Here is a 27,884-nt window from a genome sequence, read left to right on the forward strand (position 1 = left end):
TAAAGTAGCTAGCTACATGTTCAACTCAACAAAAAAAAAAAAAATACAATTTTCAATTTTTATTGACAATTTCATTTCCAGTGTCATCCATATTTGTTTCACTTCTTCTTGTAATGGTTTTTGCATAATCTTTCATATAAGGCTAGAATGATATAGACCAGGATTAGACAATGATGTCATATCTTTCAGGAAGTGTGCATCACCGGAAAAAAAAAAAAAAATTAACCACCCACTGCCATGAACTGAATGAGACGACTGAACATTTATCCACAGCATTGTACTGTACGCCTCCTGATCTCCTCGGGACTGTGACATCACCTCTGGGGTCTGGTTTATATCACTCTAGAGCTAAGGCTGATAAGAGGGCCATTGCTATGGTTACAGAACAATCTGCATAGCAACTGGAAGACAAAAAGGGACTGGACACTGACCCCGGGTAGGTAGCAGGATGAGTAACATCACTAGACAGAAGACAGTTCATTGGCACAGAATGGTCTGCTCTTTTGCTTCCGAAAGCCATGAGTAGAGAGTTAAAAACTTCATTTTCAAAATGTCACAAAAAAACTACAGTATGGAACAAGTATGGTACTTTAACAGTTAGTGTGTAGGGTATTGAAACTTCTGGAGCTCTAGTGTTGCAGTAGGATGATTACAGTACAATCTCCAAAAGCATCTGGCAGTTTGAGAGTGTGTGAAATAGTATATCTGTAGTGAATCACCCCTCCAAAACAAAAAAAGTTCAACAAATTAATAAGGCTGCATGATTACAACACATCACTACCTGGCCATACACCTCACAAGCACAGTAACAAGCAGACAGGATGAAAGACTGGAGGACAGAACCACTCCGATGCAGCAATAAGACTGAGACCTGAATGAGATGACGTAACACAGTTCCACGAGGAGTGGAGGGATAGCAGTTGAAAACGGACAGCTGGCCACCACGGTGGTCAAGCTCCTTCACTTCAAATCAAAAGCTGAAAATGGACAGACATGCGTTAACATGTCGCCAGAGGTAAGTCAACTCCCTCCCTCCCCCCCAGCCCCACACACCCTGCAAAGGCAACTAAGGGGCAGCTCAGTAAACCTAAGAAGCGTTGCTTGGGTTCCCTTAACAGCTTTGGATTTGGTAACACATTTCAAAATCATTATGAAATGTCAAGTCTCGGGAAAACACTGAACATCTACCTGAATATAGACATAATCCAACAACCCAGCAATGTTTCTTATAATAAGTATAATTTGTTTGTTTTTTTTTTGTTACAGAAAGACCCATTACTGAATGCAAGAAGACACAAAGCTTAAGTTACAGGTCCAAATACAGTTTGGTTGAAAGCATTTCAGACTACACCGTAAAATCTACAAAAAGGCAAACCAAGTTATGTAGACAGAAGAGAGAAGCATGAAACATTTCCAGGACTGCAGAGACTTCTGTGGGGGAGGGAGGGGGTCAGCGGTCAGTCCAGGTCCATAGGGTTGGGGCAGGCGATGGAGGGGAAGATTGTGTCGTCAGGTGGAGGTGAGGGCCGTCTTGTCTCCTTCGTAGCAGCACAGCTCTGCTCAGAAGCGCTTGGGTCCCCAGGGAGAAGCCTTGTTGGTGGCCGCCACAGGAGCACCAAAGCTGGGGAAGTCCTCTGAACTGCTCATGTCTGGGGCCTGGAGAGAGAAAGAGAAAGAGAGAGAAAGAGAGCAAAAACAAGTACATGTCAGTGATCATCGAATGACAAATGACTGCATTCCAAAACAAATCAATGAAAAAAAAATTATAATAAGGACAATACAAACGTAGCCTGGATCCCAGATCTATGCTAAATACAATGACCACAGGAAAAAATATGGCAAGACAGTACAAACAGATACGGGACCAGGCTAACACAAAAAAAGGTAAATGGGTCAGATTTGTCAAAGGAGGGGAAAAAAAAAGAAAAAAGATTCATCACCTCTCTCACCTTCTCACTGCCAGTTTGCCACGGTGCCTCCCTCACCACGAAACCTTTGGAGGAGCCTCGCTCTCGTCCTCCCTCATCCATCGAGGACGCACCGCGGTCACCAGTGGGCTTCATGTACGTCATCTTAGATTCATTCTCATTCACGTCAGCCATCTGAAAACGGGTTTGATTTTAAAGACGCTATATGAAAATGGGGCGGGGGGGGGGGGGGTTGTTGAAGGTACTCAACATTCAATGGGAATCAGAAAGTGTGTTCAACAGTCAAATGAAGAACCAAAGATTATCTTGGGGGGGGGGGGGGGGGTCACAGAGGACAACGCATCACAGAGGATATGGAGAGCCGTGGTGGACACCAAGGGCCAAGAGGATTAAGTCAATGGAGGATGCCCAAAATGGCTTTCAAAGCCCAGGGTGAAGTTTCCCCCTAAGTACAGATCAAGAATCAGCTTCCCTTCCTGAAATCCTAACCTTACCCAGTAGTGTGTGGGGGGGGAAGACCCAGGATCAGCATTTAGGGGTAAATTCACCCTCCACCACTTCGACAAGAGTACTCACATATTCCTCTTCCAGGTTGAGGAGGTGGTCGATGGCTTCGTCCACCAGCTCAGGACGACCAGTAACAAACACCTGATTGGGGTCAGCAGCTCCGGGCTGGGGGAATCTCAGATCCACCTAAAACAAAAAAAACAGGAAGAAAACATGGTCAGTTCATCTGGCCATTTAAAGTGGAGGTCCTATGTGATGTTCCTCCAGAAACAAACATAGCATTAAATAAATACATTAAATAAATATATATATATATTTTTTTTTTAATTGATAAATTATTGTCTTTTGTCCATTTCAAATGAAGCCAAAGAGGCATTTTTATATGAATCCTGAAACGCATCAAACAGTATGTACAGACTGAATACGTTGAATAGATTCCCAGAATTCAAAGCGACAAGGCAAGACTATCCTGTAAGATCTGTTCCCACAACCTTACCCAAGACAGACGAGCCCTGGACTAAAATCCTATTTTCAATAGACAATTTTCATGGAGTATGCATTTGAGTCCAAGACTGGTATTTATGTATCAGGGAAACTAGCCCACTGATAAAGGCCACCACCCCCCCACACCCCCCCACCTCCCTCACCTTGAACTCATCCATGATCTTGCGAATGCCCTTGCCACGGGCCCCGATGATACGGGCGTGGACGCGGGCGTCCAGGGTGATATCCTCGGAGATCATCTCCTCCAGCTCGTCCACGATGGCCTGGATGGCATCCCTGGCAGCTGTAGCCTTGTGCTCATACCCCGTGATGGTGATCTGGTCCTGGTGGTGGGGGGGGCATGTCAGGACTATAGAACTTACATGAGGGAAACATCAAGTTGAAGGCTCTCAATGAGCATTTCCTCATTTACTTGCATAAACCCACCCCCCCACCCCAACCCCATTGGAGAAGATCCAAGACCAATTTCCTCTGGCTTTCAACAATGCTTTTTTTTTTTTGCAAAGGACAAGTGGCTTGAGGACAGAAGAATTGACCACAGACGGTGTACCTGGTTGTCGTCGTTCTTGTCTGGGAACTGGATGTTGACGTCGTGTTCCGTGCGGATGTTGGTTATTTTGGCCCCCTTACGGCCAATGATCTTGGGGTGATACTTAGGATCCACAGTGATGGTCAACTTGAAGCTCCTGAGGGACTGCAAATGAGCGACGAGCACAAAACATCCCCAGTCAGAACCATGTCACTCGTTCGCCTGGTCTTACAGCCGGTTTTGGGGGCCGAACGCCAGATGGCATAACAATGACCCGGCAACAGACTTAGTAACTTGTGATTGACTTGCAGTCCAACACGTTTTAATACTGTGGTTCTGAGATGTAGAAGAGCAGTGAAGAGAGCAACACGTACCCGATCCTCCTGCTCAGCAGTCAGCTCTTTAACGCGCTCCAGGAGACCCTCCTTAGCGCGGTCCAGGTGATTGGCCAAGCCAGTAATGGAGATTATGTCGGACTGCAGCTCAGGAGCAGGCACTTGAATATTAACCTGGCGGTGGAGGAAATAGTAAAAAATTATAATAATTTTAAAAAACAACATTAATGTTGAATCAAACATCCAGACAGAAGAGACTGTATCCTGAATGAGTCCCATTTCAGCTGATCCACAAAAAAAAAAAAAAAAGTTTTTGTTAAAATAAAAATTGACAATGAAACTACTCACGTACCTCAAACTCATCCATCATCTTACGAATTCCACTTCCTTTCTGCCCAATGATGTAACGGTGAAGCTCAAAAGGCACTTCCACTTCAGTGGTGACAGGGACCAAAGCCTGTGGAAGAAAAGGTAGTGAAACACAAGTTGAACTACACATGGAAAAAAAACACACTGCTCTATACGAGTCACATATAACCTCCGTAAAGAGTTTACTGTACCAGTACACAGACAGACAATTTCAAAATGTTCAAGAAGAGGAGTGACCTTGAGTGCCTCCACAGCAGCTTCGCATCGCTCCTTGCGGCCAGAAAGCACGATGACGTCACACTTCTTCGGTGCAGTGGGATCCACAGGTGCTGCCGGCTCTTCAACCATCTCCCCGTTAGCCTCTCCATTCTCCTGCACTGCAGCCTCGGCCGGGGGAGCTGGGGAAGAAGAGGGGGGGGGGGGGGTTGATTAGAGAGAATGAACCAGGCAGTTGGAACAGTAGAAATCTGAAAGACTTGCTTCAAAAAACAACCTTCTCTTAACAGTCTAGGATCATTACATTTAGGTCATGTAGCAGGCGCTCTTAGTCATTGCCTGAAAAAGTCTCTGAGTGCTGATCTTAAAACTAGTCAAAACTGATCCCATAACAGCCTCTAGCCTCCTCTGACTGAATTACTGCCCGAGAACGACAGGGTGCTTTACCCGCTGGGCCTCCTTTCCCCGGGCCGTCCACTCGCTCAGGGAATTTAATCTGCACGTTGTGGTCCCTGGTGATGCCCTGGATACGGGAACCTTTGGGCCCCATGATGGAACGGTGGAACTTCTGAGGAATCACGCACTCCATGGTCACCTGGGCATCCTGGAGACAGAGGAGGAGGACCGTTAGCCAATCAGAGAGGACGGGCTAGTTATGACATGGGCATCATGGCACTGGGTGAACGAGACTAAAAGATTGATGCGTCCTTATGTCCCAGGGGACGAGTATGAGGCAGTACCGCCTGAGACTCCCCCCTCATCAGTGGGGTCACCAGTGTTCTGTTAAATCTAGTGTGACTGTTCCCATCAGGAGTGACACCAAAGACCTGTGGGGAACACAATCAACAACCTCTGCATCAAGACAGTTGCTTTCTGAGGTGTTAACCCATGTTCAGAGAGAGATATCTATACACACACACACACACACACACAGAACAAAATAATCTATTAAAAACAATTGTTTTCCTTACGCACAAAAAGCTCCTCAAATTCGGTGCACTAATTTCTTTATATTCCTGTTAGTGAACATTCCTTTGCCAGGATAATCCATCCACCTGACAGGTGTGGCATATCAAGAAGCTGATTAAACTGCATGATCATTACACAGGTGCACCTTGTGCTGGGAACAATAAAAGACCACTTTAAAATGTGCAGTTTAAAAATCGCACAATGCCACAGATGTCTCAAGTTGAGGGCGTGCGCAATTGGCATGCTGACTGCAGGAATGTCCACCAGAGCTATTGTCAGAGAATTTAATGTTCATTTCTCTACCATAAACCGCCTCCAAACTAATTTTTAGAGAAGTTGGCTGTACGTCCAACCGGCCTCGCAAACGCAGACCACGTGTATGGCGTCGTGGGGCGAGCAGTTTGTTAACAGAGTGTCCCATGGTGGCAGTGGGGTTATGGTATGTGCAGGCATAAGCTACAGACAACCAACACAATGGACAGAGATACCGTGACGAGATCCTGAGGTCCATTGTAGTGTCATTCATCCGCCGCCATCACCTCATGTTTCAGCATAATAATGCACTGTCCCGGTCTCAAAGGATCTGTACACAATTCCTGGGAGCTGTAATTGTCACCAGTTCTTCCATGGCCTGCATACTCACCAGACATGTCACCCCATTGAGCATGTTTGGGATGCTCTGGATCGACAGCGTGTTCCAGTTCCTGACAATACCCAGCAACTGTACAACCATTGAAGAATGGAACATGTCACAGGCCACAATCAGCCTGATGAAGGAGATGTGTCGCGCTGCATGATGCAAATGGTGGTCCCACCAGAAACTGACTGGTTCTGATCCACAACCCATTTATTTTTTTAATAGAGGTACAGTAGATCTATGACCAACAGATGCATATCTATTCCCAGTCATGTGAAATCGATAGATTAGGTCCTAATGAAATTTTATTTCAATTGGCCGATTTCCTTATATTGAACTGTAACTCTGAACAAAAAATCTAAATACAACAATTCCAGTGTAAATGCCAGCTGAAAAGTACCAGTGGTCAGGTTTTGACCCCGATTAAGAGCAGGTCCACGGAGGCCATGGCCTTGAGAGACACTGGAGCTGGGCCGTGGAAGTGGAGTCAAAAGGACAGCCCTTTTAGGTAAAACACCGAGGTAAAACACAGAGGTAAGTCTCCAGTGGGAAAAATCGGTCCTAAATAAGTTCGTAAAGCCGTGTGAACTCACCAGGTCCTCGATGATCTCCAGCATGCGTTTCTTGGCTGCCTCCACGCAGTCTTTGGCTCCCTTCAGAGTGACCTTGTCGCTGTTGGCGCCGCTCCTGGGGAAGCTCACCATCACGCCGCCGTACTCGTCAGCGATGTCCCTCAGCACCTGCCCACGGCGAGCCACAAAGTACCGGTGGTGCTTGGGGTCCACATTCATTACATCCTCCACCACGTTATCCTGAGGGATGACAAGCAAGCACAGGGTTTAAATATTCAAAATGTGTCAAACAAAACACAGTGAGTGTATAATCTAAAGTTTGGGGTCAGTATCGAAATGACAGTTTCCTCCCTTACACTCTAAAAATGACAACAAAAAAAAAATACATAGGAGAGTTTGATTCTGCTGTAAACACAAGTACGTAACATCAATACAAAACAATGCTGTCAGGAGAATCTTTTGATAAGGGGAAAAAAAACAGGAGAACTTGACTAATCAAATCAACAAAATGTATTGATTAAAAAAATAAAAATTTAAAAAATTAAAAAGTCTTTACCAAGCTCTTGATGAGTTCCTCCAGTTCCTTCTGGGCCTCTCTGACGGCCTCCTCTGTCCCCACCACGGTGATCAGCTCCTGGTCCTCGTCATCAAGTGTCGGGAAGATAATCCTGGCTCCAGTACTGTCACGTACTTTACGGATGTTACCGCCTCCTTTACCGATCAGGAACTTGTGGTACTCTGGCTTGGCCTTCAGCTCAGCCGTGTGACTCTTGGTTTGCTAAGGGAAAGTGAGAGAGGGGAAACATTTTTAGAATGTGCTGCAACATAATGGTGGAGCTGGTTAGTTCAGTTTACTTCTTTTAAAAATTGTACATGGACTACTGACGACCAGGTTCGGGATTAGGGTGACCACGTCCCAGATTGTACCGGGACAGTCTCGCATTTTGTCTCTTTATCCCCCTACCAAACAATTATGTGCTGTATTTTACCAACAAATTAAATCTACAAAAAAACATGTTTTATCAAAGAAATTGTCGCCTCAGAGGTGTCGGTTTCAATTATAGGTGCAACTGTCCCAGAGTTCCTGTTAGAGGACTGATAATCATCATAAGGAAACAAAGAAGAGATTGGCAGTAGGGTAAGTGAGGTAGTGTATAGTGGTTTATGGTTATCCAACCACTAACACAGTTAGGAAGGTTGTTCAGGAAGGGTCCAGTATCGTGTTGAGGAGTTCTGACCCGTTGTCTCTGGACCTCTGTGTCCAACTATAGAACCGACTATTGGGGGTTTGAGACCCCTTCACAGCCTGTGATTGGCTGACCAGGTCAGCCAATTACAGGCAAGGGAGTGTTCTAGAAGGGCCCTTGGCAACCCCCTAACAACACCAGAGGTCCAAAACCAGGGGATGGTAGCCTCTGCTGGGCTGGAGAGTTTCTCTCTAAAGTTTGTGGCTGTGTGTCCCAAGGCCAGAGAGGGTTTTTAACAAGTCCATGTGTCCCGTATTTCATTCAGACATTCCAACCGGTGCCGTATGTTGTGCTTATGACCAGATATATCTTAAGGACGTGGTGCTGGTGACGTCTAACACTGTTCCAATCGTCGTTGAGATCTGATATTCCGCGCAGCGCAAGATGACACGTAGGCCAACGTCATATCGTCAACCAATCACATTTGTCGAATCCCTTTTGGACTAAATTCCAGCTAAACTTGGAGAGGACCGCTAACTACTTACAAAAAGCGTGCTTCAAACGAATAACTACCATAGTAAGTAGGCCTAAGTAGCTGTAGCCTATTCGACAAAGGGAAGGTCATTTCCCCACACTTGGTAGGCTCTCAATTAGCTTGTATAAAACAGCCAGTCTCTCATTTCTGCATCACAGAATTTTGCACTTCAAAATCATCCCATATTTGGGCATTTTAAAATGTGGTCACCCTAGTTGGGATGAATTCTATTTCAATTGCTTTTTAGTGAAGGAAAATTGGGAATTTCAGTTTACTTCCTGAAATTGAACCCAACCCTCATGACAACCATAGCCAAATGAACAAATAAAAAAAACTAACCTGGTCCTCAACCTACTGATAAGTAAAGCCTAAATAAGATAAGAACAGGACCAAACCTTATCCTGGGCCAGAGAGAGCAGCTGTTTCTTCGCCTTCTCCACCTCCTCAGCAGGGCCCCTGATGGTGACCGTGTCGATGCCGGAGCCCTCGGTGGGGAAGTGGATATGGACGCCGCCACACTCTTCCATGATGGAGCGGACGAAACGGCCCTTAGAGCCAATCAGGGAGTTGTGCAGCTTTGAGGGGATGGACACCTCCATCTCTGTAATGTTGGCCTGGGTGGGAGGGACACAACCGTGGCATTTGTAGTTCACCGGGCACAGAATGGAAACATGGTTTCGTAGGAGAGAGAAATTAGAAACGTACGAACATTATATCCTTATCGGCATTGACATAGAAGAACACAGGCCATCTTAGAAGGCAATCATCCTGAGAAAAGCCAGTAAGTTACCAGTTCTTTCTGGATAGACAGGATGCGGATTCTTGCGGCCTCACAGTTTTCCTTCTTGCCGGTGATGACGATCATCTCAGAGTTGCTGTTCTCGGCAGGCAGGTCAATCCTGGTGTTAGTTTCCTCACGAATCTGGAAATGGAGGAATTACTTTGTCAGGTAATACCATTTCCTCCCCTCCCCCTTATTTTAAAAAGCCTGAAAATTGTGAAAGAACTGTTCCCCAAACTAAGTTTAAATTCATAATCTTATTAAATGAGAATATACCTTCTTGATGTTGGCGCCACCTTTCCCAATAATGTTCTTGTGGAATTGTTTGAAGATGGGAACTGAGAGAAAGAAGCCATTCTCCACCTGAAAAAGACAAAAATCAAATCGTAGATAAAACAGCAAAGCAAGATTTGCCATGTTCAATACACTTAAGGAAAGAGCTATCAAAATCATACAGACTCAAATGAAGTACTTCACCAGCACAATGTCTTGAAAGCCAAATGTACTGAACACAATTACACTAACCTCATGCAATGTAAAAAAAATAAAAAGTTAAAAGTTAAACCTAGTTGTCTAAACGATCGACTCTGACGTTTTGTTTCCTGATCTGCATACCATGTCAGCAACCATCTTCGCCATGAACTTGGAGCATTTCTCCACCTCATTTCTTGGACCACGCAACTGAACGATGTCACTCTTCGCTGCCGGGTCTGGGAAGTTGATGATGACCTGCAAATCGACACATTATTACTTTATGTACAGCTTGGAAAACTTTAAATATATACACACCTTCTCATAAAAAATATATATATATATTGTTGTAAGTGCTCATCCTAACCAAAATGAACATAGTTGTTCACTGTAACTATACAGCAAAATGTTATAGCTGTATACACTGAAGCATTTTATAGCATTTACCAGAGCCACACATGTACAGCTAGTCTAAATATATGGATCTGGCACACACGATCGTCATGGCTTCTAAGGCTGCGTTTAAAATCAGGCCCGGTTCTGAGCTTTCCCCCACCCTTCTCCCACTAATTGGTCTTTTGAGCCATAAAATAGAAATATATATATTCTGCTCTGTTAATAATTGGGTCTAAGAGCAGAATCGTGCTGCCTGTGTAAATACAGCCTTGCTGACTGAAGTCTTACTGAGCCACGGTCTACGGCGTCATCGGGAGCGTTGCCACGGCAACATGGTTTGCGACTCACCTCAGGGAACTTGTCGCGAACGTCCTTGATCTTCTCCCCTTTTTGGCCAATGATGGCTCTGTGAAAACGCTGTTCAATGATCAGGTCCTTTGTACGCTCGTTCTCCTGCAAGAGAGAGACGAAAGGTTGAGGGACAACTCCCACGGGGACATTTATGGTGACGAGAGAGAGTGTATCGCGATACTCACCATGCGCGACGCTAGCTCAAGCAGCTCCTTACTGGCTTCCTGAACCCCCTGGGGATCCCCCTCGATGCGGATCAGGTGGCTCTTCTCGTTGTCAGGGGGGATACGCACAGACACCTTGTGCAGATCTTTGATGCGGTTTACTGAACAGGGCAGGAGAATAAAGTTACCCACCATTTAGTAATACGCTAAATATCTTAAAATGTATTTGTGTATCTTTGTATTTGACATCTTACTCGCCCCACTTCTCAAACCAACCCCTGCTTTGCTTAAAAAAAGACTTACTGTTGGCACCGCCCTTCCCAATCAGGTGTCTGTGGAATCTGGGGTCCACACTGATCTCCATATAATCCATACGGCTCACCTAGAAGGGGAAAGGAAATACAATCATTCATTTGATGCCATGTTTAACTAAGTCCTAAAACCAAGGAAACCAGTGTGGTTTACACAGTCTGTCGTTGGGACAATGAAACAAACTAGGCCTAGACTCAGATTAAGCCTACTCTTTAACTACAAAGCTAAAGCTCAAGGGAGACTCTCCATTGAATGCGCTTTAGCCCAGTAATCTAATAGGCTTAATCTGGGTTTTGGTAAACGGACGTCTGCATGGAGCCGACGAGGCTAGCCTGGTCCGTCTGCTTGGAGCGGACGAGGCTAGCCTGGTCCGTCTGTATTCAAACGGTCTTTACCAGGTCAGTGACGATGGCTTCCATCTGACTCTGCACCATCTGCATGTCTTTGGTGGGGCCTTCCAGGGTGATCTTATCCTCGCCCTCAGTGAACTCAATGTGCACCTGCAATACACAGAGAAAACACCAAGTCAGACCGTGAGCTGCATCCCCCTCTGGAACAAACACACACCAGCCACAAACACACACACACACCTTGGGCATTTGCTGGGTAATCTTGGCCAGGTTCTGCCCCTTCTTGCCAATGATGAAGCGATGAAGCCAGGAAGGAGCTACGACTGAGGATACAGTATAGCTGTTGGCCTGGGAAACACACAGGGTCACGTTTAGAAACCGAGAACACATTGAGGTCATGGGACATCCTCTTGGACCAGAGGCCCTGAAAAGGTGCTATATGGTTTACACGTTAGTCATTTAGCAAGTAGCCTTATAGGAGATCTACTTACAAATCAGTACATTCAACTAAGGTAAAAAAAAAAAAAAACACATTCATTCACATTGCAAGTAAAACCTTTAAAAAAAAAAAATAATAATAATAATAATAATAAAATAATAATGCATCTACCTTGGACTAAACGTCAATGAATGCCAGGCCCAGGCCGTGTGAAAGGTGCTGCGTATAGGTGTAATGTATCTCTACCATGGCCCCAACTTCAGTGAGGCCTGTATAGTACGTACTGTGTGTTGCAATGTGTAACATATCTACCTTGGCGTAAACTTCAGTGAGAGCCTGACCCAGCCGGTCTGGCTCCCCGCGCAGGATGACTGTCTCCGAGTTGCTGTCTGGGGGTGGGATCTCGACCGAGACGCCAGTTTTCTCCAGGATCTCCTGCAGGGTGTTTCCTTTGGGGCCGATCACGTACTTGTGCTGAGATTTCTTCACCTCTACCGCGATGGTGGTGGCATTTTTCTGCCGGGAGAAAAGGGTAAACAGAGCACTGGAAATTAGTGCAAAGATCAAGTGTGACTTGGTGCATTTGACAGTTACAAATATACAATTTTGAATATGTATTGGTCCCAAGTGGAATAAAATGTCAAATCTGAAAAGAAAGAGAGGCAGTCTAAGACTGCAGTCGTGCCACTGACACTAGTAGGAACCTTCACAAGACCTCAGATTACGGAGACAACTGAAGTCACGCCCTGGTACCCTGGTACCACACGACAACATTCCATACATGTTAAACGCAGACACTCAAATCATTCCTGTTTAGCACAATTTTAGCTAGCAGGACATAACAGTTGAAGTCTGAAGTTTACATACACCTTAGCCAAATACAGTTAAACTCAGTTTGTCCACAATTCCTGATATTTAATCCTAGTAAAAAATTCCCTGTTTTAGGTCAGTTAGGGTCACCACTTTATTTTAAGAATGTGAAATGTCAGAATAGAGAATAATTTATTTCAGCTTTTATTTCTTTCATCACATTCCCAGTGGGTCAGAAGTTTACATAGACTCAATATTTGGTAGCATTGCCTTAAAATTGTTTAACTTGGGTCAAACATTTCAGGTGGCCTTCCACAAGCTTCCCACAATAAATTGGGTGAATTTAAGCCCATTCCTCCTGACAGAGCTGGTATAACAGTCAGGATTTTTAGGCTTCCTTGCTCACACGCTTTTTCAGCGCTTGGGGGTCATTGTCCATTTGGAAGACCCATTTGCGACCAAGCTTTAACTTACCGACTGATTTCTTGAGATGTTGCTTCAATATATCCACATAATAGATGGCATCATGAGGGAGGAAAATTAAGTGAAGTGCACCACTCCCTCCTGCAACAACGCACCCCCACATGATGCTGCCACCCCCGAGCTTCACGGTTGGGATGGTGTTCTTCGGCTTGCAAGCCCCCCCCCCCCCCCCCCCCCTTTTTCCTCCAACTGGATGGTCCTTATGGCCAAACAGTTACTAGAGGACATTTCTCAAAAAAATACAATCTTTGTCCCCATGTGCAGTTGCAAACCGTAGTTTGGAATTTTTTAATGGCGGTTTTGGAGCAGTGTCTTCTTCCTTGTTGACCAGCCTTTCAGGTTATGTCGATGTAGGACTCACTTTACTGTGGATATAGATACTTTTATACCTTTTTCCTCCAGCATCTTCACAAGGTCCTTTGCTCTTGTTCTGGGATTGATTTGCACTTTTCACACCAAAGTACATTCATCTCTAGAAGACAGAACGTGTCTCCTTCCTGAGTGGTATGACGGCTGCGTGGTCACATGGTGTTTATACTTGCGTACTATAGTTTGTACAGATGAACGTGGTACCTTCAGCCATTTGGAAATTGCTCCCAAGGATGAACCAGACAACTCCAATTGACTCAAATAAAGTCAATTAGCCTATCAGAAGCTTCTAAAGCCATAAAATAATTTTCTGGAATTTTCCAAGCTGTTTAAAGGCACAGTCAACTTAACGTATGTAAACTTCTGACCCACTGGAATTGTGATACAGTGAATTATAAGTGAAATAATCTGTCTGTAAACAATTGTTGGAAAAATGACTTGTGCCATGCACAAAGTAGATGCCCTCACAAACTTTCCAAAACTATAGTTTGTTACCAAGACATGTGTGGAGTGGTTGAAAAACGAGTTTTAATGACTCCAACCTAAGTGTATATAAACTGACTTCGACTGTACCTTCCCCTCCAATCACATTCATCATAGCAATAGTAATATTTGCCATGAAGCAGGTTCGAAAGGACCATAACATTTCATATTAAAATCCTGTTAAAGACGACAGAGCATAGACCTACACACCTTCCCCTCATAAATCTTCTTGATCATAGCCACAGCAAGGGCCACCTGCTCTTTCTCCCCAGTAATGACGATCTCCGTCTTATTGACGCTGGGTGGAGGGACGTTGATGCGGGCTCCCGTCTCCTGCATCATATCTGCCACCAGCTTGTTGTAGGCACCAGTGATGAAGGGGTGGAACACCTTGTCGATGTTCACCCTCTCCACAGCACGCTTGTCCTGGAGAAGGGGGGGACAGAGAGCAGACAGTCGTCAGCTAGGTTGTCCAACACGTCGGACTGATATAACATTTCACAAACTGAACTGGCTCGCTTTCCGAACTGTGTTCATGGCAGTGTAATTACAGCGAGGCTAGCGTTAGTGGTATAGGGGCATGTTCATTAAGTGGGGTGGTTAACTTAAAAAAAAGGTAGAAATTATAAAAAGATAGTTTTAGATAAAAAGGTAACAGATATGACCTGAAGTAGAAAAATGTTGTGCTGCAAAGGATTCCATAGCGAGTTAAAGAGGTCATTGTGTGATAGTTTACTCTCCACTCGCTAAGTTGTTCTAGACGATGACACTAGAGCGATCGCTAGGTAACTGATACGACACCAGGTTGGCTACCTGCTCGGCAGAGATGAGCAGAATCTCGTGCTTGGCCTTCTCCAGGCCCTCCTTGGTGCCAGAGATCTTGATATGGTTGCTGGGGTCATCTGGTCTTGGAATCTGGATCTTGGTGGCAGTCTTGAGCTCCAACTCCTGCAGCTTCTCCCCATTCTTGCCGATGACAAAGCGATGGTGTTCTTTGGGGATTGCCACAGTAGCTGAAGCCTGGTGTAAAAAAAGAAATTATATATATATATATATTTTAAAAGCAACATGAAGGAAAATAGGTTTATAAACCTAAGTTAATATTACCACAAAGGTAAATAAAAGTAGTCACCTTCGATTAACTTCAGTAACAGTGCATGAATTCATATTGAAATGGGATGACTCATTTCATTTTTATTTATTTAGCCTTGATAGTCCACTCAGTAAGAATTGACAATTTTTTCCCCAGGGAGTCCTGAGGTGGGGGCCTCAAAACCACACACTAATAGTACAACAGTTGGGAAATCACAAAGATCAGTCTAAATGCATCTCTGATATATACACAATGCAACCTATATTGTTATAATGAATACAACAACCAAATAAGAACTCATCCCATCTACACTGACCTGAGTCTGCAGTCGGGACACCAGCTACACTGACCTGAGTCTGCAGTCGGGACACCAGCTACACTGACCTGAGTCTGCAGTCGGGACACCAGCTACACTGACCTGAGTCTGCAGTCGGGACACCAGCTACACTGACCTGAGTCTGCAGTCGGGACACCAGCTACACTGACCTGAGTCTGCAGTCGGGACACCAGCTACACTGACCTGAGTCTGCAGTCGGGACACCAGCTACACTGACCTGAGTCTGCAGTCGGGACACAATCTCCTTGCGGGCTTTCATCACTGCGTCCAGTTTCCCAGACACCATGATGGACAGGCCCTGATCTTTAGCCATGGAGAGTTCCAGGTGGGCTCCAGTCTTATGCATGATGTCCACACAGACCTTCGCCTGATCTCCTTCACCGAACTGGTTGATGTCCTTGTACTTGCGCTCTTCCAGAGGAACGTGGAAAACCTAGCGAGAGTCATAAGTTAGCAGAGAGCAAACATCACATGTTTGAATAGAATGTTTAAAGGTCTACACACCCAGGTTTACCAAAGGCAGAAGGAAGTGTTATTCGCTACAACAAACATGGTGCAGTGTCCCAAATGGTATCCCTATTCCCTACATAGTGCACTTCTTTAGACCACAGCTCTATGGGCTCTGGTCAATAGTAGTGCACTATATGGAAATTAGGGATACCATTTGCTACAACAACAGTTTCTTACTCCTCCAATGCAACAAAGTGTTGCGTAAACGCTGCAGCCACCCGGGCGACGACAGAGGGGCGCAGCCACCCGGGCGACGACAGAGGGGCGCAGCCACCCGGGCGACGACAGAGGGGCGCAGCCACCCGGGCGACGACAGAGGGGCGCAGCCACCCGGGCGACGACAGAGGGGCGCAGCCACCCGGGCGACGACAGAGGGGCGTAGCTACCTGGGTGATGACAGAGGATTTGAGGGGCCGGATCTTGGAGGTCCAGGCATTGACTGGTTCCTGGGTCCCCTCAGGTGAAGCAGCCTTCTCAGGCAGCGGAGGGAAGGCATCCTTGTAGGCTGGGGCCTCCTCATCTCCAGCAGAACTAGACCCTGTGTCAGAACCATTAAAAACAAGCCACCATATATTTAAAAAAAATAATAATAATAAAAAAGAAATCACTGACTACGATTGTCTGATAAATGACAGGTACATGATCGGTTCAACGGCAGTTAACACAACTCATGTCTTGTCTTAGGTAGCATATTTGTTGAGATGGTCATTGATAACTGAAGGCCAGACTACTCTACCCAGAGGAACAAATAAAAATAAAAAACTCACCACCTGCCTGCTCTGCAACGAGCCCAGAGCGGTGCTCGTTGAAGCTTTCCTGCGTAAGTACAGCGACTGAGCTCATGGTCGAAATCCCACGTTTACACGGAGTACGAGTGTGTCACTAGTAAAGGAAAAGAGGACATCGTTAAATCAGGGTTAAAAAAAAAAAAATACAACAAAATAGCCTGCATAGCTAAGACATGACAGACTCAAAAAGGGCAAGATTATTAAAAAAATCATTGATGTCTTTATATAAGGCCTTGTCTCATGGCTAGAAAATACAATAAACCATGAAAACAAATAAACCACTTATAGTTTAGGGCTAAATATATAGTAGTACAAAAACACATTTATCAGCTTGAATGGACTTTGATGTTAGGCCCCACTGTCTTATCTACCGTTATCAAATGAAGCTATGCCTTTCCAGGAGGGATAATCGGTGTTCTAGCTATTACCTATTTCACACAGCAACACTTTCTTAGAATGTCTTGACAAATAGCTTTAGTGCACAGATTAGGCCAATTTATCATAACCAAGAGGACAAACTGACTCATTGCAGTAGCAACATGTGATGTTGACACTACACACTGATCTCTGTTCAGTTCAGCATTTCCCACACTAAATGTTAAGGTTAGGATTGGGGGTTGGGGGTGAACCTAAAGGCCTGCTGATAGCGATATTAATCTGGTGTGGATGGTTTCAATTTACCGTGCAAAACGCATTGTACGCAGCAAGCAACACAGCCAATGGACCGGTTTGTACCTTTAATAAAAATAAAATATACATTAAATTCTCCATTCAGGTTGCAAAAGTGTCGATTTCCTCCTTAACTAGATTTAATGGCGAGAAGGAAAAATAAATATTGGAAAACATGTACTTTCTTAATGAAACACCATTTCCGTCACCATGTTAGTGGCTAATGCTACTTCCTGATGTTGCGCCCTACGTTCAGCTAGAGGTAAACAGACTGCTGCAACCTGATTGGCTGACCGCGACACACAACATCCGGAACTAGCATTCCTAGGCATTAGCCACTTTATCACGGTGATGGAAAATGGTGTTTTACAGAAAGAATTCATATTTTTTTAAGTCTAGTTAAGGAAGAAATTCACACCATTACAGCCTAACTGGAGAAAGGCCTATGTTTAACCTGTCCACGTGAGATATGAGTGTATTGCCGGCTGCATGCAATTCATCTGGACAGTAAGATGGAAACTAATCAAAATTGACATCTGCCTGCCTCTGGGCTAGGGGAGGGGAAGTGGAGCCTAGATCTGTACCTAGGGTAAACTTCACCACTACCTACATGAACAAATTACCTCGACTAACCTGTACCCCCACATTGACTAGGTACCGGTAACCCCTGTGTATATCGCCTCTTATTTTATTGTGTTACTTTTCTTACTTTAGTTTATTTGGTAAATATTTTCTTAACACTTCATGAACTGGTTTAAGTGCTTGTAAGTTAGCATTTCACAGTAAGGTCTACACTTGTTGTATTCGGCACTTGACAAATACATTGATTTGAACAACTAAGTTGAGTTGTTGGCCTAGGCCTTTCTAAGCTGGGTGAATGAGCTTTCCAAGGTTAAGAGGATTTCCCCACTGACCCGTTCAGTTCATCCACCCACTGGAGCTTCCCCTAGGTACAGATCTAGGATCAGCTTCCCCCTCCCCAGTCCTAACCAAGTAGATCAGACTAGACCCTTAGCACATGCGCTAGGTGTAGGGTGAAGTTCTCCCAAGACTCCACTTGGGTCAGTTTTGTACTTGCCCCACTAATGGTTAAGGTTAGGATTTGGCAAAAGGGGGGGGGGGGGGGGGGGGGGGGACTTTATACATTCAAAATAGAATCAAACCAATCACATAACATCTACTTGAATGGGAAGGTCCACTCTAGTAATTATATTTTGTACTGGCACACAGCAGTCCGTGGAGGTGGTGCCTGGGATCCTTAGCATGGCATTAGTACAGCTGTTTTCACATGCTTTCCAGAGCAGCACCCTTTAAGGGGCCTCTTCCTTCTAGGCTAGGCATCTTTAAGGCTGAGCAGGCTGAATCAGTGGTGCATTAGCACAGTGAACTACATACAGGCCAGCCCAGGAAAGCCATACTACTTGGTTTAACATGGAGCAAGAAAACAGCCTGGAAACGAAAAATGTAAAACGTTGAAAAGATTTCACAAGGTAGACTACTGAAGTGTTTCAAGCCTTCTCTAGAAAGATTATTTGAGAATGTTATATACAGTACCAGTCAAAAGTTTGGACATGTATTCATTGAAGGGTTTCTTTATTTATTTTACATTGTAGAATAGTGACGACAAAGCTATGAAATAACAAATGGAATCATTTACACCCCCCCACCCCCTCTTAGCTGTCATCCAGACAAGCACACTCAACCAGCTTCATGAGGAATGCTTTTTCAGTCTTGAAGTTCAACATATGCTGAGCACTTCTTGGCTGCTTTTCCTTCACTCTGTAGTCCAACTTATCCAAAACCATTTCAAATTGGGTGTAGGTCAGGTGATTGTGGAGGCCAGGTCATCCGATGCAGCACTCCATCACTCTCCTTGGTCAAATAACCTTTACACCGCCTGGAGGTGTGTTTTGTGTTATTGTCCTGTTGAGAGAAAAAAAATGATAGTCCCACGAAGCGCAAACCAGATGGGATGGCGTATAGCTGCAGAATACTATGGTAGCCATGCTGGTTAAGCATGCCTTGAATTCTAAATAAAATCTTAGAGTGTCACCAGCAAAGCACCCACACTTCCTCCTCCATGCTTCACGGTAGGAAACACACATATGGAGATCATCCACACTTCCTCCTCCATGCTTCACGGTAGGAAACACACATATGGAGATCATCCATTCACCGACTCTGCATCTCACAAAGACAGCGGTTGGAACCAAAAAGCTCAAATTTGGACTGACCAAATGACAGGTGTCCACCGGTCTAACGTCAATTGCTCGTGTTTCTTGGCCCAAGCCAGTCTCTTCTTATAGGTGTCATTTAGTAGTGGTTTCTTCGCAGCAATTCAACCATGAAGGCCTGATTCACGCAGTCTCCTCTGAACAGTTGATGTTGATATCTGTCTGTTACTTGAAGTCTGTGAAGCATTTATTTGGGCTGCAATTTCTGAGGCCTGGCAACTCTAATGAACTTGTCCTCTGCAGCAGAGGTAATTCTGGGTCTTCCTTTCCTGTGGCAGGTCCTCATGAGAGACAGTTTCATCATTCCGCTTGATGGTTTTTGCGACTGCACCTGAAGAAACTTTCAAAGTTCTTGAGATTCTCCAGATTGACTGACCTCCATGTCTTAAAGTAATGATGGACTGCCGTTTCTCTTTGCTTATTTGACCTGTTCTTGCCATAATATGGACTTGGTCTTTTAACAAATAGGGATATCTTCTGTACACCACCCCTACCTTGTCACATCACAACTGATTGACACAAATGCATTATTAAGGAAAGAAATGTTAATTGAAATGTCATGAAGCTAGTTGAGAGAATACCAAGAGTGTGCAAAGCTGTCATCAAGGCAAAGGGTGGCTACTTGGAAGAATATCAAATATATTTTGTTGTTTAACACTATTTTGGTCACTACATGCTTCCATATGTGTGATTTCATAGTTTTGATATCATCACTATTGTTCTGCAATGTAGAAAATGGTCAAAAGAAAATAAACCCTGGAATTAGTAGGTGTGTCCACCTACTTGACTGGTACTGTATACACTGATTCAAAGTATTCCCCCCATCGATCTAGTATTCAAAAAGTAAATTGTCAGCTTTTGATCTTTATTTACTGAGCCAGTGGATGTGGCCAACAAGGCCATCTATTCCACTGCCTTCCATTTGAAAACTGCAGGTTAGAAGGGACTGCAGCATGGCTATAATTAAGAGCTTAGAGTAGTGTCACTTCTTACCAGCTAAATGGTCAGTTACCAGATAATCCGTCCTGTAAAGCTGCCTGTTCGTGTCAGCCTGCCAGCTTTTGCCTGAAAAGCACAATTAATAAATAAAACATACTGGTTTCACAACAGACAGTCACGTGATAAAATACTGGACATTAAATTAATAGATTACGTGGTATATTCACATGTGAGGATTTATGGGGTGGGGGTGGGGGAATTAAACTAAGCTTTGACATCCAATTAATGTCTGGAGGATCCCCCTATAGAAGTAGCTAGCATACAAATCTGGGCCTACTTGCTTGAAGGTAAAATGTAGTTTAGAAATAGATAAACCAAACATTGTTGTTTGATATTAGACCATTGGGAAGTATTATATTCTACTACTAGACTTGGCCAGCTTTGTCATATTAGCCTAATGAGGTGTACGTTGATACCTATTCCAGTGATGACCACAGACTCCATTAAATTTGGCCTTTAAAATCTAATGCTAAATTAGCCTCATTCATATAAACAGGCATTTATTGAACTTTCACCCTAGTTCGTCAACAGTGATAGATTTAACGTGTTGGTGTTTTGCAGCTGAAAAGCTAAACAAGACATAGCTAGCTAACGTTAGCTAGCCCACTGGCCTACTTCTTTCCCTCATTCACAAGCTAGCAAAAAAAATAGCTAGTTAGCTGGCTAGCGTTGAACCAAAAACAAACAAAAATACATAAATTACCTAGCTAAAAAAAAAATCAAACGAGGTGGAAAATTTGACAGACTATAACACAAGATGAATATATATAAGGTAGCTAGCTAGCTAACCGACCAAAGACATGTTAAAATAGAGCCAATATTCCTTGGTTCCCACCACCACGGCTAGTAACTGCGTCGACAAATTGACGATTTAACATAAAACATATCTAAATAAAAAACGTTATTTGCGAAGTATTAGAAAAAAATAAAAAAATTAAAAAATAATTGCATTCCAGTAAAAAAAAAAAAAAAGGTAAATGTAAACGCCCTATTGCGTTTTGTGTTTGTGAGACATTACTTGTACTGAAAAACTTTGTGTCGTCGCATTAGTTTCCTCGGTAATAAAACTGGTATAAAACTTGGACCGTCCGCGGTAATGACACGTAGCTGCAGTGCTAAGCGGCTAACTAGCTCCGGAGGCTAACAACCAGTTTTACCAGTGAAACTCATTATTAAAAATGTAATAACAATTTTTTTTAAAACATGAAATCGAGAACAGTGTTTAGGTCTTACATTTTATTTCTTTTTTTAAATAAAAAAATAAATTGATAGCTACATATATTCTCCCATTTTAATACGGAAACGTTAGCATCCACAATAAAAGCTACACAAAGTCCACGTAGGCATTAAGGCAGCCGAACAAGGGCAGAAATGACATGGAGTCGACTCAGGCCAGAGCACATTTTTTTTTTAGACAGTGATAATATTTCACTGCGTCCTCGACAAAACTATCAGCCCCTCCAAATTGGCTAAATGTCGACGGAAATAATGAGCACATCGTCTTTAATGTTCCTCGTACACGTTACATTGTGAAACAATTTCTTAGCTACTTACTCGTGTTTATGTTCTCGTCTGCCCTGGGTGGTGCAGAAGCTGTGCTGAAACTCCACTGGCGAGAAGGTGGAAGTGTAGGCCGAAGGAGGGCTATATACCTGCACCACCCTCCAATCCTATCCTCTAACGTCACGCCAAAGAGCCTCTGATTACAGATCACAGATTTGTCATACAGTGAGAAGAAAAATAAAATAGTATATTTTCATTGTAACACTTTCACTATGACTACATTTGATTATGATTTAATCGTGTGGTGTATGTATCTGAAATGTTTCAGTTTTATACCGAATAGTTTTTTTAAAAATCCTACAGCTTGAGAAATCAAACACACATTATTAAACTCTTGACGAAAGATGACGTTTCATAAACCCCGAGTAGCTACAATTCAGTTTTTTTTGTCGCTATTTCTGATGCCGTAACTGTAGCCGAAAATGCGATGAGTGACTGTAACAAGTATTCTCAGCTGACATTTCATGCGTTTTGCAACATTGTAGCCAACTATGTGTCGTTTTAAACCAGTTGTTACATTGTTGTTGCACTGTCGCAGATAGTTAACCCCTAGTTCTCGGTCGATGATGTGGCTATAGGATTCGTGAAGCACTCGATGACGCCTTTAGTATAATCAAATGTACACGTATGCATTTTACTTTATTTACTTTACATATCTGTGCTTTAAAATGAATATCTATTTTTGATAGTCCAACTCATTCACATTTCATTATAAATACGCCATTACAAGTGAAGGATAAATGAATGAATGACGAATAAACCTTTTGGACAGATACTTTCTGATAAATAAGTATTGACAATTATCGGCGTCTTTAGCAATGGAGCAAACGGAGCGGCTGCATCCCACTTCCAAAATAGGGGTGCGAACGTGTGTTTTTGCACAACCACTTTTTTTTACCAGATAATTATGATCCATTTGGTAGCCATTTTCAATGACAGCTAATAATTTGAGCTAGTCTGTATTCAAATAGATATGTCCATTTTATATACAGGGTTGAGTCGGTTACTTTCTAAATGTAATCAGTTACTAGTTACCTGTTCAAGTAATCAGTAACACAACTTTTGGATTACCCAGACTCAGTAACGTAATCTGATTACGTTCCGTTACTGTTAGATTACTTTCCCCTTAAAATGCATTAGAAGAAGACATACATGTATATTACCAATTGAATTACATCTATTTGCAGGATAAATCAATGTTAACATTAATATAGCTGGCCATATATGGATGTTACATTTTATTTTATGGGCTGGTTATGTAGGCTTCTTCTAACCCATCGCTTTCTACTACATATAATAATAATACGCTTAAATTACAGTTGAAGTCGGAAGTTTACATACACCTTAGCCAAATACATTTAAACTCAGTTTTTCACAATTCCTGACATTTAATCCTAGTAAAAAGTCCCTGTCTTAGTTCAGTTAGGATCACCACTTTATTTTAAGAATGTGAAATGACAGAATAATTGTAGAGAGAATGATTTATTTCAACTTTTATTTCTTTCATCACATTCCCAGTGGGTCAGAAGTTTATATGCACTCAATTAGTATTTGGTAGCATTGCCTTTAAATTGTTTAACTTGGGTCAAACGTTTCAGGTAGCCTTCCACAAGCTTCCCTCAATAAGTTGGGTGAATTTTGGCCCATTCCTCCTGACAGAGCTGGTGTAACTGAGTCAGGTTTGTAGGCCTCCTTGCTCGCACACGCTTTTTCAGTTCTGCCCACAAATTTTCTATAGGAATGAGGTCAGGGCTTTGTGATGGCCACTCCAATACCTTGACTTTGTTGTCCTTAAGCCATTTTGCCACAAATTTGGAAGTATGCTTGGGGTCATTGTCCATTTAGAAGACCCATTTGCGACCAAGCTTTAACTTCCTGACTGATGTCTTCAGATGTTGCTTCAATATATACACATAATTTTCCTTCCTCGTGATGCCATCTATTTTGTGAAGTGCACCAGTCCCTCCTGCAGCAAAGCACCCCCACAACATGATGCTGCCAGCCCCGTGCTTCCCAAAGCCTCCCCCTTTTCCCTCCAACATAATGATGGTCATTATGGCCAAACAGTTCTATTTTTGTTTCATCAGACCAGACAACATTTCTCTACAAAGTACGATTTTTGTCCTCATGTGCAGTTGCAAACCGTAGTCTGGCTTTTTTATGGCGGTTTTGGAGCAGTGGCTTCCTTGCTGAGCGGCCTTTCAGGTTATGTCGATATAGAACTCGTTTTACTGTGGATATAGATTATTTTGTACCTGTTTCCTCCATCATCTTCACAAGGTCCTTTGCTGTTGTTCTGGGATTTATTTGCACTTTTCGCACCAAAGTACAGTACGTTAATCTCTAGGAGACAGAACGCGTCTCCTTCCTGAGCGGTATGACAGCTGCGCGGTCGCATGGTGTTTACACTTGCGTACTATTGTTTGTACAGATGAACATTGTACCTTCAGGCATTTGGAAATTGTTCCCAATGATGAACAAGACTTGTGGAGGTCTACAATTGTTTTTCTGAGGTCTTTGCTGATTTTGTTTGATTTTTCCATGATGTCAAGCAAAGAGGCACTGAGTTTGAAGGTAGGCCTTGAAATACATCCACAGGAACACCTCCAACTGACTCAAATGATGTCAATTAGCCTATCAGAAGCTTCTAAAGCCATTACATAATTTTCTGGAATTTTCCAAGCTGTTTAAAGGCACAGTCAACTTAACGTATGTAAACTTCTGACCCACTGGAATTGTAATACAGTGAATTATAGGTGAAATAATCTGTCTGTAAACAATTGTTGGAAAGATTACTTGTGTCATGCACAAAGTGGATGTCCTACCCAATTTACCAAAACTATAGTTTGTAAACAAGACATTTGTGGAGTGGTAGAAAAACGAGTTTTAATGACTCCAACCTAAGTGTATGTAAACTTCCGACTTCAACTGTATAGCTTTACATTAAAAACTAAAGAAGTCGATCAGAATTCCATTCATTCCAATAAATGTTATACCCCTTAATCTTCAAGAATAGGACTTGGAAATATGAATGAAAAGATTGGCCAAATTGTTTTACCTGAGCATAACCCCAAAACTAAGGAGTTATTAGCCAGCCCTACTCTGTTGTTGACGATTCTGTTGTCATGGACGACTGATTGGGCTCATTGATTCTCATTGGATGGCTTTGAGCACCACTGAAAAGTTATATTTACCTGTGAAAAAGAAATACCATGTGCTGCATTTGCTATGGGCCTATTGTTTACCTTTTAGTTGGTTACACTTTGATATCTTAATAATACGCAGCTGTTTAAAGGGCAAATCCACAGATGAAACAATAACAAAATGGTTGCCCCGCCTCTGTTTTGGTAAAAAAAAACCTGAGGGATGGGCCTGGAGAAATGTAACCACTCTCTGATTAATAGACAGAGCAATGGATGCGAGGACTGACCATCCATGATATAAAAATTATTGTTTTATCCATGCTATGAGGCTATACAGTGTTTGTTTACATTGATAATGTTCACAAACATGGGAATAAAACAAGTTCACGCATATGGAATTATTTAGTGACCAAAAAAGTGCTAAACAAATCAAAATATATTTTAGATTTTAGATTATTCAAATCTAAAATTCAAATCTAAAAGGGAGATTCTTGATGACAGCGTTGCACACTTGGCATTCTCCCAATCAGTTATGCCTGGAATGCTTTTCCAACAGTCTTGAAGGAGTTCTCACATATGCTAAGCACTTGTTGGCTGCTTTTCCTTCACTCTACGGTCCAACTCATCCCAAACCATCTCAATTGTGTTGTGGTCGGGTGATGAGTTGATGCAGCACTCCATCACTCTCCTTCTTGGTCAAATAGCCCTTTTGGGTCATTGTCTTGTTGAAAAACAAATGATAGTCCCACTAAGCCCAAACCAAATGGGATGGCGTATCGCTGCAGAATGCTGTGGGTGGCTATTTGAAGAATCTCAAATATAAAATATATTTAGATTTGTTTAACACTTTTTTGATGACTACAAGTTTCCAAATGTGTTATTTCATAGTATTTTTGATTGCTTCCCTATTATACTACAATGTAGAAAATAGTTTTAAAAAATAAATCTAAACCCTTGAATGAGTAGGTGTTCTGTAACTTTTAACCGGTAGTGTGTGTGTATATATACAGTGGGGAGAACAAGTATTTGATACACTGCCGATTTTGCAGGTTTTCCTACTTACAAAGCATGTAGAGGTCTGTAATTTTTTATCATAGGTACACTTCAACTGTGAGAGACGGAATCTAAAACAAAAATCCAGAAAATCACATTGTATGATTTTCAAGTAATTTATTTGCATTTTATTGCATGACATAAGTATTTGATACATCAGAAAAGTAGAACTTAATATTTGGTACAGAAACCTTTGTTTGCAATTACAGAGATCATACGTTTCCTGTAGTTCTTGACCAGGTTTACACACACTGCAGCAGGGATTTTGGCCCACTCCTCCATACAGACCTTCTCCAGATCCTTCAGGTTTCGTGGCTGTCGCTGGGCAATACGGACTTTCAGCTCCCTCCAAAGATTTTCTATTGGGTTCAGGTCTGGAGACTGGCTAGGCCACTCCAGGACCTTGAGATGTGTCTTACGGAGCCACTCCTTAGTTGCCCTGGCTGTGTGTTTCGGGTCGTTGTCATGCTGGAAGAACCAGCCATGACCCATCTTCAATGCTCTTACTGAGGGAAGGAGGTTGTTGGCCAAGATCTCACGATACATGGCCCCATCCATCCTCCCCTCAATACGGTGCAGTCGTCCTGTCCCTTTTGCAGAAAAGCATCCCCAAAGAATGATGTTTCCACCTCCATGCTTCACGGTTGGGATGGTGTACTTGGGGTTGTACTCATCCTTCTTCTTCCTCTAAATACGGGGAGTGGAGTTTAGACCAAAAAGCTCTATTTTTGTCTCATCAGACCACATGACCTTCTCCCATTCCTCCTCTGGATCATCCAGATGGTCATTGGCAAACTTCAGACGGGCCTGGACATGCGCTGGCTTGAGCAGGGGGACCTTGTGTGCGCTGCAGGGTTTTAATCCATGACGGCGTAGTTTGTTACTAATGGTTTTCTTTGAGACTGTGGTCCCAGCTCTCTTCAGGTCATTGACCAGGTCCTGCCGTGTAGTTCTGGGCTGATCCCTCACCTTCCTCATGATCATTGATGCCCCACGAGGTGAGATCTTGCATGGAGCCCAAGACCGAGGGTGATTGACCGTCATCTTGAACTTCTTCCTTTCCCCGCAGGACAGGCGGGAGACTCCGGCAGCTCCGGAGTGAAGGGCGATTCTGGCATCGCCTGGCTGACTGACGGCTCTGGCAGCTCCTGGCTGACTGACGGCTCTGGCAGCTCCTGGCTGGCTGACGGCTCTGGCAGCTCCTGGCTGTCTGACGGCTCTAGTGGCTCCTGGCTGACTGACGGCTCCTGGCTGACTGACGGCTCTGGAAGCTCCTGGCTGGCTGACAGCTCTGGCGGCTCCTGGCTGACAGGCGGCTCTGGCGGCTCCTGGCTGACTGGCGGCTCTGGCGGCTCCTGGCTGACTGGCGGCTCTGGCGGTTCCTGGCTGACTGGCGGCTCTGGCGGCTCCTGCTGACTGGCGGCTCTGGCGGCTCCTGGCTGACTGGCGGCTCTGGCGGCTCAGGACAGACTGGTGGCTCTGGCGGCTCAGGTAAGACGGGAGACTCTGGCGGCTCAGGACAGACGGGAGACTCTGGCGGCTCAGGACAGACGGGAGACTCTGGCGGCTCAGGACAGACGGGAGACTCTGGCGGCTCAGGACAGACGGGAGACGGCGCTGGAGAGGAGGAAGGCTCTAGCAGTACTGGACTGGCGGGAACACCTGTAGGCAGAAGACGGAGAGACAGCCTGGTGCGGGGGGCTGCCAACGGAGGGCTGGTGCGTGGAGGTGGCACTGGGTAGACCGGACTGTGCAGGCGCACTGGAGCTCTTGAGAACCGAGCCTGCCCAATCTTACC

General features: G+C 43.8%; 2 protein-coding genes across 5 annotated transcripts; one reads left to right on the forward strand and one right to left on the reverse strand.

Annotated features, from left to right (window-relative positions):
* Positions 1 to 39: 39 nt before the first annotated feature.
* LOC139409570 (high density lipoprotein binding protein a) lies at positions 40 to 22,027 on the reverse strand. 4 transcript variants are annotated; one of them, XM_071154922.1, is made up of 28 exons: positions 21,882 to 22,027; positions 20,322 to 20,393; positions 16,405 to 16,519; positions 16,024 to 16,175; positions 15,345 to 15,560; positions 14,511 to 14,717; positions 13,908 to 14,123; positions 11,865 to 12,068; positions 11,354 to 11,461; positions 11,159 to 11,263; positions 10,755 to 10,833; positions 10,473 to 10,612; positions 10,285 to 10,389; positions 9,685 to 9,798; positions 9,346 to 9,432; positions 9,079 to 9,210; positions 8,684 to 8,902; positions 7,123 to 7,344; positions 6,588 to 6,806; positions 4,836 to 4,992; positions 4,410 to 4,570; positions 4,156 to 4,260; positions 3,843 to 3,977; positions 3,490 to 3,633; positions 3,083 to 3,262; positions 2,505 to 2,621; positions 1,950 to 2,102; positions 40 to 1,656 (listed from the first exon to the last, which is right to left on the reverse strand). In XM_071154922.1, exons 3-28 carry the CDS (start codon positions 16,478 to 16,480, stop codon positions 1,561 to 1,563), a joined length of 3,849 nt encoding a protein of 1,282 aa, XP_071011023.1. In that variant the 5' UTR covers positions 16,481 to 16,519; positions 20,322 to 20,393; positions 21,882 to 22,027; the 3' UTR covers positions 40 to 1,560. The 4 variants fall into 4 exon arrangements, with proteins under 4 accessions (XP_071011023.1, XP_071011022.1, XP_071011025.1 ...); XM_071154921.1 differs by having other exon boundaries at positions 1,941 to 2,102; positions 21,882 to 21,991; XM_071154924.1 differs by lacking the exons at positions 3,083 to 3,262; positions 3,490 to 3,633 and having other exon boundaries at positions 45 to 1,656; positions 21,882 to 21,990.
* On the forward strand, positions 19,200 to 27,828 carry LOC139409802 (sericin-1-like). Its single transcript, XM_071155177.1, has 3 exons — positions 19,200 to 19,236; positions 27,156 to 27,380; positions 27,659 to 27,828. Exons 1-3 carry the CDS (start codon positions 19,200 to 19,202, stop codon positions 27,826 to 27,828), a joined length of 432 nt encoding a protein of 143 aa, XP_071011278.1.
* Positions 27,829 to 27,884: the final 56 nt, after the last annotated feature.

Source organism: Oncorhynchus clarkii, chromosome 5, assembly GCF_045791955.1.
Source record: "Oncorhynchus clarkii lewisi isolate Uvic-CL-2024 chromosome 5, UVic_Ocla_1.0, whole genome shotgun sequence".
Lineage (NCBI taxonomy): Eukaryota > Metazoa > Chordata > Actinopteri > Salmoniformes > Salmonidae > Oncorhynchus > Oncorhynchus clarkii.